Here is a 15,406-nt window from a genome sequence, read left to right on the forward strand (position 1 = left end):
AAGTGACAGGGACATCATCAGCGTGCGTCCCCTAAATATGATCCCTAGCCCCTTCCCAGGGCCCATGGGTGCATGAGAAGCAGTCCTAGGCCACTCAAGACACAACTGAAAGAAACACCCCCTACCCCACTCAACGAAGTCTGAGCCACTGGCCTATTGCACTTATTTGTTCTTTTTCCCCAATCATTTCATTTAGGAAAGCCTGAAGAAGGGGTTTAAGTGATTCTCCTTTATTTTCCCCCCAGATTTTATTTATTTATTTGACAGAGAGGCAGGCAGAGAGAGAGGAAGAAGCAAGATCCCTGCTGAGCAGAGAGCCCGATGCGGGGATCCATCCCAGGACCCTGGGATCATGACCTGAGCCGAAGGCAGATGCTTAACCCACTGAGCCACCCAGGCGCCCCTTAAGTGATTTTCCAAAGTATCCTCTGTCCTAATGGACCTTCCTTAGCAAGAATTATCATATTAAGTATTTCAAGAAAGACCGTTTTCTTGCTGAATAAAAAGAGCTTGATGATAGAGTGGTTATTTGTGTTTGCCTTCTCCACAGCACTTGCTATGGCCTGCCAAGTATCTCTGCTGACAAATTCAGTCTTGTTATACATATCACAATGACCATATAGTCCCTACCCTATCCCTCAGAATTACGCCTTCCCTCAGGGAAACTGGTCAGAGAGAGCCTGGTCGGAAAGACTCAATCAGAAATTCTGAAATTTTCAAGAGGCTTTAAAGTTGTCTTTTACTCAGAGCTGGTTTTCTTCCCCCCATGAGTCTTTATGAATCACAATCCCCCCTACTCACCTAAGAATTAATTTCAAATAAATCATTATGACTAACTCCGGTTTACCTCTGGAATCTACCAATGCGAGATATGAAATCAAGAGGCTGAGAGAATTGAAAAGTCTTATAAAAGCCTTTCCAAGATCCTCATTGAGGTTGCATTTTGTTTTTCTTCTTGGATAGTGTAATAAAACTAAAGACTCACTACATAGGGCCAGTAAGCTGCAGGAATATGAGCTTTCAATTAAAAAGGATAATAAGAAAAAATATATAAGTCACTGATAAATGTTCAGGATGTTCTGTGACCTCCTGTCTGTCATTTGTGTACATCTGAAGTCATGTGAGGAAAGTCATCAAAAAATAAGCAAGATGGGCCCCCTGGTTGGTTCAGTTGGTTGGGTATCTCCTTCAGCTCAGATCATGATCCCAGGGTCATAGGATCGAATGCCGCATCGGGCTCCTTGTTCAGACGCCCCAATCGTGCACGCGCTCGCAATCTCTCTTTCTCTCTCTAACAGGTAAGAAGAATTACTTCCGAACAGAAAGAAAATCCAGAACTTTTTAATTCTATGAACGTCTCTTTTACCTAAGTGTGTTTAATTATGTAAGTGACAGTATTGCCTTAGGAGAACATATTTTCTTATAAATATTTTATATTAGTAAGAATATATATTTATAAAAATGTATCATATTTATGTTCACTTAAATGCTTTACTCTGATATTCCCTTACTAGGCTTCTTACTTTTTTTTTTTTTTTTGACGATTTAATTTATTTATTTGACACAGAGAGAGAGCACAAGCAGATGGAGAGGCGGAGGCAGAAGCAGATTACCTGCTGAGCAGGGAGCCCGATGCAGGGACTTGATTCCAAGACCCTGGGATCGTGACCTGAGCCAAAGGCAGACACTTAATTGACTGAGCCACCTAGGCCATATTCTGCTTGTGCTCTTGCCCTCTCTCTCTTAAATAAATAATCTTAAAAAAATGACTCTGAAGGGTCTAAAGACTTCTTGTTCCTTTACAAAGCATCATACTTCCATCCAAATTAAAAGACCCGTGAGTGGATAGTATGTCGGGGCACAAAGAACAATGAGGACACCTCGTATCATCTCCTTCAACCAATCCTCACTTTCTCCCTCCACTAGAAAAACCAAGTACAGACACTATGTCCAATCTTCTTCCTTCTTCTACCACCTCAACAGTGCCTCTCTTCTAATGTGGCAGAATAAGACAAATGATTCCATTCATGATCTGGGCACCCTTGATTCCCGGTCCACATCTCCAGTCTTGACTTTCTTTCTGAAAACATCCCAAGATTCTACCTGCCTGGTGGGCTTCACCATACAGATGTCCCAACCCACGTTCAAAGGCTTCATGTGTCCAAACAAACATAACCAACCTCTACCCCCAGTGTTGCTCCTTGCTCCATGCTTCAGGGTTTTGCAAATGCACCACCATCCTTGCAACCACAAAGTGACTGAAAACCTCAACCACAGAGTGAGCTCTGAGGCAATCAGTTAAGATTTAGATGAAGCAAATTACCTCTCTAAACCTGTTTCTTTTTCTGTAAAAGCTAACAATGACCTACTTTAGATGGTCGTTGGGGGATTAAATCAGATAATGATAAAGTAGATACTTTATCATTAGATATTCCCCTTCCTCATTCTCTATATTTAATTGTTGGTCAAGGCCTATCAAATCTGCCAACCAAATGTCTCTAAAATCTTTCCTCTGTTTCCTATTCCTACCATCACTGTCTTTGTTTGTTCTAACTGGAATAACTGCAAAATTCTTGGACTAGTCACCTTGCTCCCTTCCCTCTCCAAACTGCTTGCCCATAAGCTCTATGAGATGGAGGTCTTCTTACTTTTGTCCATTCTCCCAAAACCCAGCACAGTGCCTGGCACAGAGTAGATATTCAACAGACACTTCTTGGCCATGGTGACTGACCCCAGATTCATCATCCAGACGCAATGGAGCTACATTCCAAGAAAACGTCAATCTCATAAGCACTGAAGGAAGTCCTTCGCATACTGCCTCATCACACCTTATACTCAGAGGCCCACGGTCCACAAATTTCTCTGTTTCTCCCCCGTCGAACCCACTGTGGTATATCAACAAGGACGCAATGGGCCCAGACAAGTCGTTACTAAGGAAAAAATTTATTCAGCATTGGTCAAAACTCCTGATATGTGTTAAACAACAATAAGTAGATAGTAAATAGAACATGTGTATGTCAAACATATAAAGAAAGGGATGGAAAGACCAGGAGATAATTAATTTCCCATATGTATTAAATATATATGAGGCACCTGGTCTCTGAATATTCATGATGCACTAAATATACAAAAGCAGTAAATATTCATGAGTACTCAGTATTCATGAGGCCTTAATTCGGCCACTCATTCATTGGTGACACCCATTCTGGCCCCATGTGTCCTCTCCCCAAGAAACAAACAAAACCCATGACTATTCAGCAGGCTTACTGGTGAGCTACAGCTGTGGCCAGGCCCACTTATCCCCCTGTCTCTCCAGCAGTGTGTGTGCCAATAGCCCAAGGTCCCCCCTGTCTGGGGTCCTCCTTGCTTGAACTTCAATTCTGGTCTCCAAACCACACTACTGGCAGAAAAGGCTGACACAGCAAAGACAGACAGGACCATTGCCCACCCCTGGATTTAGGCAGAGTCAATCTTCCACGCACTTGCACCTTGTCCTGTGTGTGTGAATTTATGACATTTCTTTCCCCTTGCTTCTCATTGTATATTTTTAATTGTTTTAGTGCACCATGTGATTGATGCATTTTCATTGAGTCTTGTGGCCTCTGGGAAAGCCTGCAGGTATGCTTCGTGGAGGCCACCACTGCCTCGGGTTACACCCCCTACAATACTCTGGTTGCCGGGTAGAGAATAGGTTGTAGGAGGAGCAGAAATGGATCCAGAGAGACCTATCAGGAGGCTATTGCCTTCCTCTAGTCAAGGAACGAAGGCAGCTTGGATTAGGAGGACAGCAAAGGGCATAGAGAGACAAAGATTCAGGATATGTTTTGCTAGCAGAATGGAGAACAAGGACGGTGGGTGTGAACAATTAAGGAACGTCAAAGGAGTAGAGACTGTAGTGGAGAAGGCAATTTCAGAGCCTAAGGTACCAAAGATGGCAATACTCCAGAAAAGACAGGGACAATAAATGTACCTAAGAATTATGACTCCTGAGGGCTCGAAGTGGCCTCTAAAGGTCATCTACACTAACCACCAAACGAACACCTAACTCCCCTCCACCATGCCTCTACTAAGCTATCCATGAAAAAGAACCTCTGTCCTGCCCCCAAGTATCCATGTATACCAAGGACCAAACAAATTAGGCCATCCCTCTCCACCCCTAGACCCAACACTGACCCCCCCCATGCTCATCCAGAACCATCCATCACAACCTCTGGCAGCCAGAAAATTCTTCTTACCGACCTAAATTCTGACCCCCTAGATCCTAGCGTTGAGGATACAGAAAATTAGGTCACCCTTCCTCCCCATAGCAGCCCTTCAGGTTCCTGAGGACATTAACTAGGCATACTGGAGTCTTCCCTTTATGGACAAATATCCTTTTCACTCTTCTGTCTCACACACAAATTTTCAGTCCTTTTACCATCATGGTTGCTGTCCCCTGAATGCATACAGATCTCAGCACTGTCCCAAGTGAAGGACTCAGAGCACAAACAGAAGAGATCAGTCATCTCCCCGGATCTCCGGCCTACTTCTAATAATGCAATTTGGGATTAGTTTCTCTGGTACCCATGTCACAGAATTAACTCTTGTCTGGCTGAAAAGGACCATGGACAAAGGTGACTGGCATATGGGGGTGAAGGAGCAATGACCCTCTCTTCCCGAAGAACCATCAAAGTCTCAAGAGAACAGGTATGAGGAGAGGGTGGCTGACAGCAGCGAATTCAAGAAAGAAGAGAGAATACAGATCTGGAAGGGGCAGTGGACAACAGCCTCCTCTCTTTGCCTGGAAAATGTTGCGAAGGCAGTAATGTCATAGTGAAAAGACCAGACACACAGGAAAGTCTGCTCCAACTAGAGCAATGCCTGACAGAAAACGAATATGCTGTACAAGAATGAGTGAAACGGCCCATGGTGAGGTGTGGGGGGTAAAAAGGAGGGAAGTCACCATCAACGACCAGAAGCTACCAGCATGTTTATGTTCATTGTCACCAACAAGTTAGACACCTAAGCGGTACACGGTATTTTCTAAAAAGCTAGAGAAAGACAGTATACAAAGGCAGGCATCGGAAGTAAGAGAAGCATAACTCTGCTTTAAATAGATACCTTGAGGCATTCCGCTATTTTTCAACTCTGGTTCGTTTACTTGAATTGTGTCATCTTCAAGGTAGAAGTAGATTTTATAGCGTCTTATTCTGTAGTTTTCTTGGCTTTTATCAGGTACTTCATCTTCTAAATAGGCATCAAAAGATAATACCTGTTGGAATCATAATTAGAAACTAAGAAATGAAAAAATTTCAGCAAACTCAGAATCCATACAGCTCCTGCCTGCATACTTGTTAATTTAAAAGCAAAAAGTTGAGATTTTTACAAAGACGTTTTACACATCAGCTCTGAGAACAGACACACAATCTAAGTTGCCATATATAAAGATTATATTTGCATCACTGCCTAGTTAGAATAAGGAAATGATATTCAAGCCACAAATCCATCATTCAGTTCTACTATAAACTGATCTATTTTCTGGCTTTGGAATTTCACAATGGGATACTAGATGTAGGTTACAGTAGGCTCCCCCCTTAGGCATGGTTTTGCATCCTGCAGTTTCAGATACCAGCAGTCAGCTGGGTCCAGAAGCAGATGACCCTCCCTCTGCCATATGTTCAGGTCAAAAGGAGCCTACCACTGGGGCACCTGGGTTGCTGCCTTCAGCTCTAGTCATGATCCCAGGGTCCTGGGATCGAGCCCTGCATCAGGCTCCCTGCTCAGTGGGGAGTCTGCTTCTCTCTCTCACTCTGCCCCTCCCCCCCATACACTCCTGCCCTCTCCATCTCTCTCCCCCTCAAATAAATTTTAAAAATCCTTAAAAAAAAAATAGGAGCCTACCACTACATCACAATGCTTACACCATCCACCTCACTTCATCTCATCATGTAGGTGTTTCATCATCTTATGTCATCACAAGAAGAAGGGTGAGTACAATAAGATATTTTGAGGGAGAGACCACGTTCACATAACTTATTACAGTACATTGTTATAATGTTTTTTTTTTTACTTATTGTTATTAATCTCTTACCGTGCTTATTTTACCAATTATCTTCATCATAGGTATGTATGCATAAGAAAAAAAACAATGTATATAGGGTTCAGTATTACTTGTGGTTTCAGGCATCCACTGGGGGTTTTGGAACATATACCTCATGGATTGGGGGTTACTACTATACAGACAAGATAATATTCTTTCTGAATATTCTCTCAATAGGCAGATCTGAAATTCTTTCAGTGTTCTGGAGAGCCCACCTTAAACTTCTTCAGGAAATTCAAAGAGCCTAGCTTAATGCTGGTGAGTCTCATCTTACACTGTGTATGTGCTGGGGTGAGGGGGGAGTGTTGGAGAGGGACTCAGGAGGCAGAGGTGGTTTCTAAAGTAATTACAGTAAAAATCAGGGTTACTCAGTTAGCTGAGTGGCTGACTCTTGATTTGAGCTCAGGTTATAATTCCAGGGTCGTGAGACGAAGCCCCATGTTGAGCCCCATGTCGGGCTCTGCGTTCATTGGGGAGTCTATTTCTCTCCTTCTCCCTCTCCCCCTCTTCCTGCTCATGCCCTCCATCTCTCATTTTTTCTCTCCCAAATAATTAAATCTTTAAAAAAATAAAATGAAGTAGAGTAAAAATGAAGTAGAGTAAAAATCAGAGATCATCAAAAACACCCTTGAAAATTCTTTAACCATTTTGGAAAACTGGGCCTCTCAGTAAGTATAACACAGCCCATTTTTCTTCCATGTTGAAGACCAGGTGAGATAGATTTCTTAGGCTTAGGTGCCATGTTGTATGAATAATACCTATTTTTAACCATTGGAATCACTCTCAACATAGCAACCCGATCATGCTTTCAAGCTTGCTTTGGGACACATGTTCCTTCAGAGCTCCATTTTAATATTCCCTCTACACTCATTTTTTTTAAAGATTTTTTTTATTTATTTGACAGACAGAGATCACAAGTAGGCAGAGAAGCAGGCAGAGAGAGAGGAGGAAGCAGGCTCCCCGCTGAGCAGAGAGCCCGATGTGGGGCTCGATCCCAGGACCCTGGGATCACAACCTGAGCCGAAAGCAGAGGCTTTAACCCACTGAGCCACCCGGGCGCCCCTACACTCATTTTTTTAATCAATTTTTGTAATTAGAGTTGCAAAATTTAATGGTGTATATGATGTAATACTACAGTAATTCAACATGGACAATGTCACATATATGAGTCAGTCTGCTTGGTATCATCTACCCTCTCAGGGTGCTAAGTTACCCTAATTAGAAATATATGCTCCAGAAGTAGAAAATTTCTATCAGAAGCCCACACTTCAGAAGTGGCTGACAAAATGCCTCAGTAGTTTATATTTGATCAACACAGGAAATGTTGTTAATTACCACATAGGGTGTGAGAAATGAGTTATACTTAGTTAAATGACTATATTCAAAATGAACAGATCAGTTAAAAAGGAGGCACCGTCTTTACTACAACAGGTTCTAAGAATCTAGTGAACCCAGAGATCTCTTCCCTTTCAAAATGGCACCTTTGGCTTCATTCCAAAATGGTCCTATGTTTAGTTGTTTTCTTGGAAAATTCATCTGGCCTGCCTCCAGTTAGAAGGTTAGCTAAACCCACTTCAAAAATGTTGTCCTATTTGTGTTGAGTGAGCATTTCCGGTAAGATGCTGTTGGATGGATATAGGGTTTCCTTCGGGGGTGATGAAAATGTCTTGGAACTGGTTAGAAGTGATGGTTACACAACACTGTGAATATACTAGATGGCACTAAATTGCACACTTTAAAATTGCTAATGATTGATTTTATGTTATGTCAATTTTGCCTCAATTAATAACAAAGATGTTGGGGTGCCTGGGTGGCTCAGATGGTTGAGCGTCCGACTCTCGATTTTGGCTAACGTCATGATCTTGGGATCCTGAGATGGAACCCTGTGTAGGGATCCTCGCTCAGCAGGGAGTCTACTTGAGGATTCTCTCCCCCCTCCCCTTGCTTCTCCCCTCACTCGCATTCCCTCTCGCGCTCTCTCTCTCTCCAATAAATAAATAAATCTTTAAAAGAAAAAGATGTCGGACACTGAATTGTGCTGGACATATTAAAATGGCAAATTCTGTATCTCAATTTTTAAAAAGTAAAGGAGAAAAAAAATACTGGAAGACCTAAAAGGGCAAAAGAGCTGGAGCTTCTCTGAGCTTTTGGTAAAGGGAGTGAAAGGGAGCAAAACAGGCCATCCCAGAATGTGCCACTTTGGTCTGTGGGTTATTTCAACCTGAAGACAACTGGGGCCCAGCCGACTCCAGATGAACTTTTTACCTCCCCCTTAACTGCTTCCAAGAATTTAGTTAGGGACCCTGTACCAGCAAACAAGCTGTTACCAGAGAAAACTTTTTCTCTCAGAAAGACTTAACTGCATGGCATGGCAAACATTTGCTTACCAAACATTTGCTCTTCTCATCTTGTCAATTGTCTTCCTCCTCTTTGAAGTCTCGGACCCCCTACACCCTCTTCCTTAGTTCTGGATGGTAGACAAGCCTCAGTTACCTGACTGCCTGAGTCTCCACATCTCTGTGGGGCTCGCATAGGTATATAATCAATTTTTTTTTCTCTTGTTGATCTGTTTTATGGCAATCTAATCATTAGACCAGACAAAGAACCTGGATTCTGCCCCTTAGATTCCATCTGAAACTTTTTTTTTTTTTTTTTTTTTTTTTGCTTTGTAGTTGGATAGGAAAGCATGGAGGGAATATTCATCACTTTCACCTACCTTTATATATTGAATACCACTGGTATAAATTTGTGAATGAGCAAACTGGCATAGATTAGTTGACAACACTGTCATTTACATAATCATTAAATATTTAACAGTCAAATAACAAAAAGAGAATGAAGGATGCTAAATAAAAAGGAAGAGAGAATAAAAGACATTATTTTAGGCTGAGCTTCTATGGAAGAGGGACGGACTGTTATTTCATGTTCTGGTCCCCCGAGAACACAGGGCCACCAGACCCCAGCATGAAAACTGAAGGACAGCAGAATTTGTCACACCAAAATATACCTCTTTGGCATGACAATTATTTTAGACTCATTATTTTAAAAAAACAAAAACTGCAACACAGGAGCCGCTCTGAAAACAAAGCTTCTGTAAGGGACATTTACATTTATGCAGGAAATCTCCATCTGTAAGGTTGTCTCCCTCTCTGTACCCAGAAGAAAAGACCCTAAATCTCTAGGAACGCCTATCAAAGGAGAAGACAACAACTTAAATCTGCATAACCGGGGCACCTGGTGGCTCAGCTGGCTGAGCATCTGACTCCTGATTTCCGCTCAGGTCATGATTTCACAGATGGTGAGACCAAGCCCCAGCTAGGGCTCTGCACTCAGTGGGGAATCTGCTTGAGAAATTCTCTCCCTCTGCCCTCCCCCCACCCCCCAACTTGTGCTCGCTAGCTCCCTCTCTCAAATAAGTAAGTCTTTTTAAAAGCTACATAACAACTTTATCCTTATTTACTGCGCCTTTTCTGGTAACCTCCTGTAACTGACTCCCCACCCTAAGCGCCTTTTGTTTTCATGGTATTAAAGTGGGGGCTTGGGCCATTTTGAGGAGCTACTCAGTTTTCTTGGGCCTCCTCCAGGTGTACACTTTCTTAAGCTTTTGTTTGTTTTTTTCTCCTGCTAATCTCTTTATTACAGGGGTGTCTTGGCTAAGAACCTAGAATGTGGAGGGAATAGGACTTTTCCTCCCCTACAAAAGGCAGAGAGCAGGTCAGGAGCAGAAGAGACTAAAAGACAGAAAAGGAAGAGAGGGAACTGTAAAATATAGCGAAATAGAATACCAAGGAAGAGACACCAAATAGGTTAAAAGTGATCTCACCCAGATAAAACACCTCATCACAGAGGAACGTGCAATACCAGAGTCTTCGGAGAAGAGGACCTAAAATAAAAACCTGCTAGAAATAACAATTTATAGAAACATAATTATGATACAGGGTTTCATCATAATTTATGATGTCAAGCAGAGATTAGATAAATAAGGTCCTACAGGATGTAATTGGCTGTAATTTTCTTGGAAACGGAATGTAAATATCAGTTGGCAGAGCATGTGATCGTCAGTTCCCCACAGGCTTCTGCAAGCCCTACTGTTATTATACAAGGTTACCTGCCTGAGCCCCCAAGGCAATTTGAATATCTGATGCTAGCCTAGAGGATATAAAATCTGAAATCAATTAGTTTTAAATAATAGATACATGGCATTTCTTCATTATAAAGGAAACATTGGAAATGTTAAGATTTTGGAAATCAGGATTTTCTTACAACAAAAGGCAGAAGGAGCTCAGAGCATCCAGGAGTGTGTTCCAGCTGCTGAGCCTCTGGTTCTAACTTGATGTAAAGTGTAAATTTTGCCTGGCGGGGAAAGAGTTAATCCTATTTTGTGTCAATTGAGCTGCTCAATTTGCATTGCATATCCCAAATAGCTGGATTTTAACATCGATTTGGATTCCTAATTTCCACTTAAATTGTTTTCAGAATGATTATTGTCTGATGCAGCCCTGCCACACAAAATAATTGCGTGTAGAAGATTGTCCGTCACAGGCTACGCAAGGCAATCCCGAGGCAAAAGCCAGAGCCGAATCGTTCTAAATAAATCAGAGAATTTTTAAAGGTGGTGAGGTTGGTGTGACCAATGCATGAGTCATAAAGTCTGTATTACTCAGAAACTCAACATCGAAGTGTCAAAAAATTACAGCTGAATTTCGAGAGAAACTGTCAGGAAAGAGATGAAACACCAGTAATGTTCAATAAGGCTCAACAGTCTATAAAGAGACCAGCATCACTAGTCTAAGTTGAAAATGATGCTTGGGTTCTGTTTGATGAAAAACGCTCAGACAAATCATGGGGTCCTAAAGAAGAAGGTATATAATAGTACCGATAAATGCATAGCTGTTAAAGGTTGGTAGACAATACAAATTCTATACATTTCATGTGGCGGTGTTTGTTCTTGTTGTGATTAAGCCAGTGATTTTCTTTTATGATTATAGAGTCTTAGAATTAAGAATATAAACTGTAAGAGATCTGGTACTGCATATAAAGGATGGCTCCCTTATACATGGCAATGAGATATTTTTAGAAATTTATCATGCATTAAGAGAAACAGAATATGACACCCCCCAAAAAATGCTTCTTTGGCCTAAGACTTACCTTAAACTGATTCATTTTAAGAAACAGCTCTCAAATAAATAGTTAAAAAAAAAAAAGGCAGCAGACCTGCTCTGATATCCAAGTGAAAGTGACCCATCAGTAAGAGACATTTACATGTATAAGGGGAATCTCCATTTGTAAGGGTGTCTCCTCCTCTGTACCCAGAAAAAGAGGTGCAGCAAACACCTCTAGAAACTTATCGGAGGAGAAGGCAGGGACTTAAGTCTGCAAAATAACCCTACCCCTGTTTACTGTGCTTTGCCTGATAACCCCCCCATTTCCTCAGCCTCCCAGCCCCCCACTCCCAAAACAACTGGCTCTCTACCCCCAATACCCTCATCCCCATCTTTAGCTGGAGATGGTATTTAAGGCGCTGGCTTGGGCCATTTGTGGGAGTTACTCCGTTTTCCTGCGTCTCTCTCATGTACACAGGAAGTATACAGGTTACTAAACTACTTTTTGTTTTTTTCTTGTTATTCTGTGTTGTATTACAGGGGCATCTTAGCTCAAGCACCCAGACAGGTAAAGGGAAAATGATTTTTCCTCCCCGTATACAAGCTAATTTACAAAAAATTCTAATAAATTGGACATAGAGAAATTATGTAAGTTCTAGTCACAAATCACAAATACAAGTAGAAATGTATTATGGAACTATAAACAGAAATTCTCACTCATGATTATTGTGCTAAAGGTAAATTTTAAAATACAAATACTAAGGGACACCTGGGTGACTCAGTCCATTAGGCAGCTGCCTTGGGCGCAGGTCATGATCCCAGGGTCCTGGGATGGACTCCCCTACTCAGTGGGGAGCCTGCTTCTCTCTCTGCCTCCTCTGCCTGCCACTCTGCCTCCTTGTACTCTCCCTCTCTCTGACAAATAAATAAATAAAATAAAATACAAATACAAATGCTAAGTATAGAACCTAATAAAATGTAAAGATGTACAAACCTATAAAACTTAGGTAAATCCATCATCTTGGGTGAATTACTGGGTTTAGATGATTACATAAAAGAACTTAAAGAGAGCTTACTCAGTTCAATGTTCTAACTCAGCTATTCTCAGCCTTGGCTCTGCATTATGAAATAAGAAAAAAAGAAAAAGAAAGAGAGACAGAGAGAGAAAGAACAAAGGAACCAGACCCAAGCCTAAGTAAATTGAATCGGAAACTTAGAAAAAAGAAAAAAAAGGAAGCAGCAGAAGAAGATAATGGTGACAACAACCAGACCCAAGCTTAAATGAATTAAATCAGAATCTTGGGGGCAGGTAATGATGAGGAGAACAAAGGCAAAAGAAATGTAGATAAAATTAAATCTCACGACTTGCAGCCTATTGAAAAATACTTGAGACAGGCAGAGTGTGACACTCCTTCAGGAACTCACAACTGTCTTAACACTAATGCTTTGCTTATGTTCTGCGTATGAGTGACACCATACAATAATTGTCTTTCTCTGCACTGAACATAATAAAAAAGTTTAAGACAAAAAAACAAAAAAATCACTAATGTTTTGCTACAGGCAAAAAGCAACCTTAGCCTGACAATAACCAGACCTCCAGGATCTTCTAAGTCTTCTCTAACATATGAAAATCCTTCCAGAAACATCCTTTATCTCTGCACACACACGCCCAACTTACAAGTAGATCATAGATTGCTCCCCACAACCCCAGTGCAGCTTTTCCTGCGCATAAGTCCTGTCCCCCTGCTTTAATAAAAATACCTTTTTTCCACCAAAAATGACCCTTCTTCCCTGGCCCGCATCACATCAGGTCAGAGGGGCATTTTTTTAAAGAGCAACCCAGGTCATTCTGAAATGCAGTCAAGAGTTTTGATTCCGTGAGCAATGAACTGAGCAAAACTTTTTGGAAGTGTAAAAATTTGTCATAAGGAACACAAGTAAAAAACAACAGGATAAAAGCATAAATAGAAGAACTTGAAAGGAAAAAAAAAGCAACTACAATACATAGATCCAAGAGCTTCTTTAATAAATAAAATAGATAAAATTCTAGCAAAGATAATCAAGAAAGTATAAAGTCAGAAAGAAGAGATGGCATAACATAAAAATTTAATAAATTATAAGATATAAATCACCTTAATATATCATGCAAGCTTTTATGAAAATAACTTTGAGGGGCGCCTGGGTGGCTTAGTCGGTTAAGCGGCTGCCTTTGGCTCAGGTCTCGATCCCAGAGTCCTGGGATAGAGCCCTGCATCGGGCTCTCTGCTCAGCGAGGAGCCTGCTCCACCCCCCCCACGCCCCCCTACCCCACCCCCCCTCTCTGCCTGCCTCTCTGCCTACTTGTGATCTCTGTCTGTCAAATGAATAAAATCTTTAAAATAAAAATAAAACCCCAATTAGTGATTTTTGTAAAAACTGTGAATTATCAAAACGCAATGAATGAACCATAACCAAGTAAGAAGTGGAAAAAAAATTACCAAAGAATTGTCCCAACAAAAAGCTCCAGCCAGGATGATTTACAAATGGATTCTTTCAAACTTTCAAGGAAAAGAAAATTACCCCATTACACAACTCCCCTGGATACCTGAACAGATGGAAAGCCACGAAGTGAATTCCAATGCCTGACAGACAGACCATTAAAAAAGTCAACTATGGAAGAGGAGTCCTCACCTCAGCTACCCATGAGAATCACCTACAGATAAAACTCCCGCTGCTTGGGTGGTATCCACACCCATATACACATACCCACACACAATGAAATCAGAATCTTTCAGGGCAGGTCCAAGAATACTGATTTTTATAGCTCCCCAGGGGATATAAGTGTGCAAGCTTGCTCCAGACTATTTCACTTACTTAGGATTTAAGATACAGGCAAACAGAATTCAATAGCCCTGTAACAGTTATAAGCCACCTGCACAAAGGGCAGCAGCATTTTCCTTCCCCATACATTTTAAAATACAAGAGTGATTCCTTAACAAGACTGAAAAGCATCTGCTCTGAAACAATGGCCTAACTATCTGCCATTATAGTCAGGTAAACTGTGCACCTGCTACAATCAGGGATGGAACAAAAATGCCCCTACTGATGACATTATTTAATATCATTTTGAGGAGTTCTGGACAATGTCAGAAGGCATGAAATAAAAATATTAGCAAGAAAGAGACCAAAGTACTATAGGTTGATAAAATAATGGCATTAAGCAAAGGCTGGGTAACTAAGAATAAATAAAAGATTTCAGCATGACCACAAATGAATCAAAAATATTCTTAGGGGCACTGTTGGTTAAGTGTCTGACTCTTGATCTCAGCTAGGGTCTTGATCTCAGGGTGGTGAGTTTAAGCCCCACCTTGCGCTCAATGCTGGGCATGGAGTCTACTTAAATTAAAAAAAAAAAAGTAATAAAAAAATATTCTCATGTACTAGCACTAACCAGCTGAAAATATGGTGAGAGGGAAGAGTATGTTCACAATAGAATAAAAACTACAGAACACTTAAAAATAGTTGTAATGAAGACTCTGTGACCCATATAAAACCCTACAAACACTCAAAAATAGAGATGAACTTAAAAAAAAAAAAAATAGAGATGAACTTGACAAATAGTGGAATATATTCTGGATAAGCAGACTAAAATAACATATTTGAAGTTCATTGGTGTTTTGGAGGCATTTGAAAAAAATAATTCTAGGTCCACCTGATAAAATAAACAAGTCTGCCTATTAAAATAATACAAAGTCAGGGTAATGGAGGGGACCTAAGTCTCCCAGATTTTATACCTAACTACAATTTAATGCTTCAATTACTAAAATAGTACAACACCACAGTAACAAGAATCATAATAGTATGTGAAAAAGAAATGGTCTGGAAATAGACCCTATTACATACAGAATTTTTTTTTAAAGATTTTATTCATTTATTTGAGAGAGAGAACGTGAGAGAGCACAAGCCAAGGAATAGCAGGGGGAAAGGGAGAGGAGGAAGCAGACTACCCACTGAGTGGGGAGCCCGATGCAGGACTCAATCCCAAGACCCTGGGATTATGACCTGAGCGGAAGGCAGATGCTTAAGCGACTGAGCCACCCAGGCTCTCCACATATAGGAATTTAACACATGAAAAAGGAACCACATATCAATAAGTGAAAAAAGTGCTAACTTGGAATAGCATCAAGTATATCCCAACCTAAAATAAATTATAATCCCAAATACATACCAGATGGGATTACCAGCT

At 41.0% G+C, this 15,406-nt stretch overlaps 1 protein-coding gene across 2 annotated transcripts in view; it reads right to left on the bottom strand.

Moving 5' to 3' along the window:
* EFHC2 (EF-hand domain containing 2) overlaps positions 1-15,406 on the bottom strand; it is a 184,442-nt gene that overhangs the window by 106,042 nt on the left and 62,994 nt on the right. The window contains exons 3-4 of one of the 2 annotated variants that reach the window (XM_032842472.1): positions 9,903-9,962; positions 5,101-5,251 (exon numbers count right to left, since the gene is read on the bottom strand). In XM_032842472.1, the coding sequence (XP_032698363.1) occupies positions 5,101-5,251; positions 9,903-9,962 (211 nt within the window). The remainder of the gene's footprint in view (positions 1-5,100; positions 5,252-9,902; positions 9,963-15,406) is intronic. The other variant, XM_032842473.1, reaches the window with a different exon arrangement.

The sequence above is a fragment of the Lontra canadensis genome, unplaced genomic scaffold (genome assembly GCF_010015895.1).
Source record: "Lontra canadensis isolate GAN:19392208 unplaced genomic scaffold, GSC_riverotter_1.0 scaffold131, whole genome shotgun sequence".
Classification (NCBI taxonomy): Eukaryota; Metazoa; Chordata; class Mammalia; order Carnivora; family Mustelidae; genus Lontra; species Lontra canadensis.